The 7890-nt window shown below is 31.0% G+C and overlaps 1 protein-coding gene across 1 annotated transcript; it reads right to left on the bottom strand.

The window, feature by feature from the left end:
• Positions 1-5028: 5028 nt before the first annotated feature.
• On the bottom strand, positions 5029-6489 carry LOC11422586 (putative F-box/LRR-repeat protein 23). The gene is made up of 2 exons (XM_003600683.4): positions 6091-6489; positions 5029-5933 (listed from the first exon to the last, which is right to left on the bottom strand). The coding sequence occupies exons 1-2, from the start codon at positions 6411-6413 to the stop codon at positions 5435-5437; spliced, it is 822 nt and encodes a 273-aa protein (XP_003600731.1). The 5' UTR covers positions 6414-6489; the 3' UTR covers positions 5029-5434.
• Between the last annotated feature and the right edge of the window lie 1401 nt (positions 6490-7890).

Genomic DNA, 7890 nt, shown 5'->3' with positions numbered 1-7890 from the left:
TGGCATTTTATGCGTTTTTGCCTCTTGCTACTCTTTATGCTTTATTTTCACTAACAAGTTTATTTCCATGTTTCATGCATCTCATTTAGCATTCCCTCCACTATCCTTAGCCTAGCATTTATTTTTGTAAGTTTTAATTCATTTGGTGATGTAATTTGCTATCATTGATTTGTAGCTTGGCAAAGGGGCCATAGAATGTATTTAGGGAATTTTTGTAATATGGACTATGGACACTATGACGCACCGGCACGCACACACTCACCTTAGATGTATGCATAGGATTGTATGGTTAGATGAATGCTTAGGCTTAAACACTTAGATAAAAATCAACTTTTTTTCAAAACATGCAAATAACACTTGAAAACCTTTTTGAAAATAAAATGGAGTCAAAACTCCTTATTTCCCCCTTTATTTTCTTAAGTAAAATTTTCAATAAACCTTAATCCTCCTTGGACTTTATTTTTGCAAAATGACTAATTCCACCTCACACTTTCCAAATCTTATGCCTTTGAGGCCTCTCATCTCCTTTCTTCAAAATTTTTTTTTCAAACTTAAAATCAACCAACAAAAACAAAAACCATTTTTGAGAATGAACTACGAACGGTTTTGATCCCTTAAAAGGGTACGTAGGCAATGAGTCAAAACTCATCCAAGCCGAAGTAAAAAATCAAATTCCACTTCTTCTCACCCCCATTCTTCACTAATCATACCTCTTTTTTTACAAATAAGCAATAAAATTAAAGCGTAGAAATAAACTTAGGAGAGCGGTTCTTATGGAATACCATAATCGCTCCGGGTGCCTAACACCTTCCCGTAGCGAAAACGACCCCCGAATCTAGAAACTTTTTAAGGGTTTTTCTCCTTTTACCCTTCCCAAGAAAAAAGAGAGATATCAACGGTCGAAAGGTTCAAGTCCAATTAATGGCTTGGCACCCAAAAACCATGATAACAGTTATCTTCATAGTCCAAATCAGAATGATCATTCGAATTTTCACTTAAACCGTCCAAATAGGAATCTTCATCATAAAAACAACAATCAACATAGTTAAAAGGAAGCCCTTAATTCTTTATACGTTCATCTCACCTTTTTCACAAACTTCAACTCAAATCAAGCAATCCATCATACTTATAATCTTCATAAAAAATATTACTAAATTTCAATGATTTCAAACCCGACCTTTAGTTAAGCTATTAAAGACCATTATCATATCATCTAAGCGCTCTTGAATTTCTTTATTGATTTAGAGTACCTCAAAAAGAGCCACTTATAGGGCTACTGTAGATCTTGACATGGCAAAGATTTTTAATGATTTAGTTTTTTGAAACATAGACTAAAGTGGTCGAAATCCAAGCCAGCCAGTTTCATTCCTTGAAGGAGAGAAAAGAGATTGATGTTGGAAAAATTAGACGTAGAATTATTATTATTGGAAAGATTAATAAGGTGTGTAATCTTTGATTAATCTAATAACTTTCATTTATTGTTTATGGAGGTCCACAAGTGAGAGACTTAATTAAACACTGAAGAATCCACCCTTTATAATTCGTTAGCATGGAAAGCAGAGAAGAAAAAAACGTAGTTATAGTCATAGTTAAATTTTGAGACAACAGCTAAATTTTGTAACGTTAGCATGGAAACACAATCATAGCTGACTAAGGGAAAATGTGAAATAACAAAGGAAGAAAAATCAACGCAATTAGAAAAGACATAACAGTCCATCCAATTACTCAAGCATGCCAACAACACAATAATAGAAATTACAAAAGTTAATGAAAATAAAACAACATAAGGAAAATAATCAATAGCTTCAAAGTCTCTCCAAGAAAATAACCTTACACCTCAACCACTCGGAATCAAACAAAGACATTATATTTCATTATTTAAAAACATCTCAAGATAAACACCATCATCATAATAGTGTTCTTCAATGTGAGCCCAAACTGGCAGATGCAAAATTTTGATCTGCTCACGACACCTTTCCCTCAAATTTTCACTAAGATAAACATTACCTCCCGTGATATCAAGAGATTCAAGAAGCGGACATCGATCAAGAATCGCAAGCCATCCAACTTCGCTACGGTCATAGTCTTTCATATAAAAGTGGCTTAGTCGATATACTGGGTCTGCAACACTCAACTTGAGCGATTTTAAAAGTGGGCAAGACCTTGCAAGAACTTCTAGAGAATCATGAGCGATTTTAAAGTGAAAGTGAATTAATAACCTTTTATTGAAGTGCTTTTCCAATAACATAGTAAAAATACTACTGAAATGAATATTATTGTCACGTGTAAACCTTACTAGGATCACCTAAACGTTTTGAAAGAAAATCGAGGACTAAGAATAATAATAGTTGTTCTGCTTCCGATGAGTTGGCCATGTTTCCAATTTGTGTTTTCTTAAATTTGCTTTAAAAGTCTGGCCTATCCGGCCTTTTAGTAGGCCGAGCCATAGGCCCCTGACGAGTGGCCTGACCTATTCCCACCCCTATATGTAAAGATAGTGATGTTGTCGATTTTAGAATGCGAAAATCATATGAAGGATAATTGAGTCTCTTGATCACAGGAGAGATTTCTGAGAGTGGTAGAAATCAGGGTTTTCTAGTTGAAGGATAGTTTTTTGTAACTATTTTATCTCTTTGTAAGGAAATCATTAATAATATATTGGATATATGTTCTCTCTTCCATATGCAAGTCAGTGTTGGACCCAACTTGATAAATAATATCAGTGTGTTGTTCCTCTTTCTCCTCGTGAGATATACTCTAGAACTACTCCATCAAACTTTAAGAACAATTTATTAGCTATTTCGAAGTATCTTAATAGATTAGAGTTTTCTCTCAAATGTTATTTCGAGAAGCTTTTTGGGCCAAGTAATTTTCTTGAAAGATTTAAGATCAAATTGGCCAGTTTTAAGTTAAGTGACCAAACTGAACATTGAAAATTATTTAAGAAACCAAATTGATCGATTTTATAGTTAAAATATCAAATTGAACTTTTATACTACGACATTACAACATATGGATTGTTCTAGCAGGGTGTTTGTGTGTTTTCTTGGTGCTCGCACTAAATACTCTCTCCGTCCCAAATTGTATGATGTTTTGGGCATTTTACACATATTAAGAAATGTAATTAATATTGTACGGAAAAGAAATATTATGAGTTGTTTTACAAATTGTCCTTAATAAATGATATGTGAAAGATAAATGAAAGAATTGAAAAAAGAAAGAATAATAAATAGTTAAGGATATAATAGTAATAAGAAAAATAACATTAATGTTTCATTGATATTGTAAAGCGACATATAATTTGGAACAAATATTTTTTCTAAAGTGACATACAATTTGGGACGGAGGGAGTATATATAAAATCATGGATTGGGGTCACATAATCTCCAAGACATCTGCATTTTTTCTGTGACACCTTACTACTACCTCCGTTCTTTTTTAATTGTCACATTTTTACATTTTACACAAACCAAAACAATCAACAGTTGATACTACTTTTGATGCAATAAGCTATACTTTTACTATAATGACTTTATTCATTTAATATCTCATTTCATATATTTCTCTCTCCGCAATAAATAACTAAGGATAATATTGATAAAATAACATTTAATGTTGCATTGAACTTTGAAACAGTTAAATAAAAACAAAAATTTTCTCCAAAAGTGACACTTAAAAAAAATTGGAAGGAGTACCAAATAAGATGGGCACATATTCTTTGGACAATGAGAATCCTTACGACAGTTTGGATTCTGTTATAATGAAAAAAGAGAATAAAATAATGTAGTTGAAAATTTTGTTTACGAGATAAAAAAAGGTAATTTAAAAAGGATAAAGAATGGCTTACTGATATAGTCTAATGTAACAAGTAATAGAAAAAGAAATATAGTCATAACACAAATAAATTACTTGACCATTTCAACCATTATATTCCCCTGTTTACTTGTAAGAAATAATTTTAGCATTTTATAATTTATAAAGCTTATCCTCTCCTTACATCCATTATATAGTTAGTGCTTATGAAGTTGTAAAAAAATCTTTCCTAATATTATAATCCTTATGAAATGTCTTTTAAATACATCAATATGTTGTACTTGTCCCTTTAACACACTTAGTAGAGAGGTGTTATAAAAATTATCAATCATAAGAATTCATATTTTTTTACTAAAATACCATTATTTATTTATTTTTAACAAATAAAATACCATTATTTTATAACCATTCATGATAGCAAAAGAAAAATCATAATAGATGAATTAAATTATTGCAAAAAATAGTTATGCATCAATTGCGTGTATTCTTAGATCAAATTTAAATGTCAAATGCAATGCATTAGTTGTTGATGGCCTCATCATATGATGTAACTACACTTTGGAATCTTTTTCATGCATTTGGCCAAAGTTTTATAATTGGAGAGATTGCCTCAATTTATTTTATCTATGTAAACTCGAATTGTAAACTCGATTTGTAAACTCGTACGAATGTACCTAAAATTAAAATTATATAATATATACATGTTTACTGATTGATCCCTGTATGTATTCTCCACATATAAGACTTATGAATACATGGATGTCAAGTATTGACTCAATAATGCACAACACCAATTTACTCTTCATATTCATCAACAATTATTAAACAATTAATCACCTTTACATATTCATCATCAACAATCATCAAACAATTATCACCATAAGAAAACAACATTGTTTCTTAAAGCACAATTCACATAATAGACGGACAATCACCCACATCATGACACCCAACATATTATACATCCGTCACTCATTGATTCATTCTTATTTCATCATGTTATCATGAGTATAAGCCATTTGCAAGTTATCAAATCATAATTCCTCATTTTGCCAAAGTTCGTTTATTTCCACAAAAATCGTCTATTTTCAATTATCTCACCAAAATTAGGATATCATGCTCTTACATATCAACAAAACAATCATATATATATATATATAATCTAACACCATACTAGTTCAATCATAGAATCTTCATTTCATAAAGTTCGTTTATTTCTCAAAATTCACAAAGTTCGTCTCATTTTCTTACTCTTACCAAGTCCATCTATTTCATCATTTCTCAACATTGTATCCAATATCAAATTAGATTATGTTAGACCAATCATTATCAAAGAACATAGGTAAGATAACCCATCTGATTAATAAAAAGCATGCCAACCACACGTAAGAACAAGGTCAATGGGGGATATAACTTACTCACAACATGCATAAAAATAAAACATTTAGCCTTTCATAAGTCTTCAACCTAATAATTCCTTTAAATCAACATCATAAAACAATAATATTTGAAATCTCTTCAAAGATCACCGTCGATCGGAATTTTCACTTTGGAGATGAAAGCATGCCAAGAAATCAATAATAATAGTCTCATTTGTCATCATCACTTAAACCTCTCCAACTTAACAATCCTCAACATGGTAATTCTCTTCATTGTCCAAATAAGAACCATCATCATAAAAATAGTAGTCTATATAGTTAAAAGGAAACCTTAAATCTTTTATCTTCTCATGACACCATTTTACCAAATGTTCACTCAAGTCAAAATTGAGACAACCCGAAAGGTCAAGAGATTCAAGCAGAGGGGATCCATCAAGAATGGCAAGCAATCCATCATTAGTGAGCAAATTTTCATAAATCTTAATATGTCGTAGCTTAGTCATGGTTTTTCCAACAGCAATTGCCTCATCATCGCATATAGAGTAAAAACACCTACTATATGTCAATGATTTTAAAACAGGGCAAGATCGGCCAATGACTTCAAAAGAATCCTTTGATAAACTTTCACTAAACGAAATGTTATGCTTTTCCAACAACGGAAACTTTTTCGCAACTTCAATAAATCCTTTATCTGATATTCCCCGACAATCTGCAAGCCACATACATCGTAGGTGACTGGCACTGCAAAAATTGAGTAAAAAACAATTCAAAATGCTTGATTAAAAACCAATAAGACAGATACATAAGTAGGTAGTCACTGAAGCAAATAGACAACTTAAAAAATCACAAATGATAAAAAAAATTGACACTTGATTGCAGATAAAATTTTGGTAATTACTTCTCAGCTATGAATTTAAGGAGATCATCGTTAGCAAAACAATGAATATCAATGTCTTCCAATTGACCGCAACTTCGTTGAAATACCGGCAAATCTTCTCTAAGTAATTTGGGTGAATTGTAGTGTGTGATCATGTGAATGGTACGCCACATGAGAGGATCCTTACAAATGTTCCACGATAGAGGACATACTAGGCATGCATTTGTTACAATTTCAACAGTATCAACTCCTTGAAGGATGTTAATTGTGATGTCTCTTGGAAGTTCAAGCCAATTTGGACTGTCCCTTTTCAATTCCTTTTCTGGGAAAGAAGACGATGCCATCGTGCAATTTCAAACAAGATCGTATAGTTTGATTTATGTAAAGTTGCTCTATTTGAAAACTCTGGGGAGAATAATAAAGTTGCTCTATTTTTTGGTCAATAGAATAAAAGTTACTTCTTTCCATAAAGATTAATCCACAAGTTCCACTCAACAAAAATGTCGAAATTGTAAGGCCGATCAAAAAAATGACAATAATTTTTACATATCTGAAATTAATCATATAATCTGAAAATTAACCAATACAAAAAAAAAAAATCACAATAATTTTTACTAAATTAACCAATACATGAAAAAAAAATCACAATAATTTTTACTTCTATGAAATGTAAATTAAAACAACAACAAAGAATAAAAATTGACAATAGTTATTAGAAAAGTTGAGCAAAATGGATTTTAAGAAGTCAATTTTATCCATAATATTGATTGTTTACTAAATAAATTAATAATCTCTTTTTCAATATAAACAAAGAAATCATTTGCAATAAACCTATTGTCCGTTTAATTTGATTATGACTATTGTCTTGATAATTTATATCGTTGAATTCATGTTTCAAGTTTGCATACAACCAACTATTTGATTAAAATATGTAGCCAGATACAGAGAGATGAGGCTTTCAAAATTGAAACAATCTCCAAATCAAAATGTTTCAGCAATAAAACAAACCACAATAATCTTGTCAAAAAAACAAACAACAATAAACCAAAAGTGGTTTTTATTACATTTCAAACAACAATTAAAAGATTCTCAAATGTCTCCAACAAAATTCCTTCAAAACATCAACAGTAGTGATTCTCTTCAAATGATCCATGCCTTTTAGAATAGCACTTAAATCTAAGAACAAAAGTTAATGAAACTTATAAAAATTCATGTCTGTGAGCTTCCTCTTCATTCCTTTGCTACCTATGAAACGACAATCGCAATAAAACTCGTAAACAAAATCATCATCATCATCATTATCATATCCATTTATATACTCAGTTGGATACCTAAAATATTTTATCCTAGTATTCTCAAAACACCTTTTCGCCAAATTTCCATGAATAACTAGATTGTAGCACATTCGAACATCAAGAGATTCAAGGTAAGGACAACCATCAAGGATAGCAATTAGACCATCATTGGTGAGTTTGTTTCCCCAAAGCTCAAGATGTCGTAGCTCGGGCATTGTTTTTGCAATAGCAAGCGCTTCTTTGTTGCATTTGTAACCTTTGTAAGAACCACAATTAATGCCTTTGAAGGGTTGATTGAATTTCAATGTCTTCAAAAGAGGACAATTTTTGCCGATAGCTTCAAGAGAGACATGGTTTAAACTGGTGAATGAAAGTTCAAGCTCCTCTAATAGTGAAAACTTTTTGGCAACAATAGTAAAAACTGTATTTGAAATTTCCAAGCATTTTGAGATGCGAATGCGTCGCAAATTACTAGTTCTGCAAAATAAATAATTAATTTATGAAATCATTAATCTAAGAAATAGAA

The sequence above is a fragment of the Medicago truncatula genome, chromosome 3 (assembly GCF_003473485.1).
Source record: "Medicago truncatula cultivar Jemalong A17 chromosome 3, MtrunA17r5.0-ANR, whole genome shotgun sequence".
Classification (NCBI taxonomy): Eukaryota; Viridiplantae; Streptophyta; class Magnoliopsida; order Fabales; family Fabaceae; genus Medicago; species Medicago truncatula.
The sequence above is the reverse complement of the archived record's forward strand: the minus strand, read 5'-3'. Positions and strand labels throughout refer to the sequence as shown.

Bases quoted from the DNA above. Each gene is read 5' to 3' on its own strand.
- LOC11422586 (XM_003600683.4), bottom strand. From the start codon at position 6,413: ATGGCATCGTCTTCTTTCCCAGAAAAGGAATTGAAAAGGGACAGTCCA. The intron at 5,934-6,090 runs GTAATTACCAAA...CAATTTTTGCAG, and splicing joins CTTAAATTCATAGCTGAGAA to TGCCAGTCACCTACGATGTA.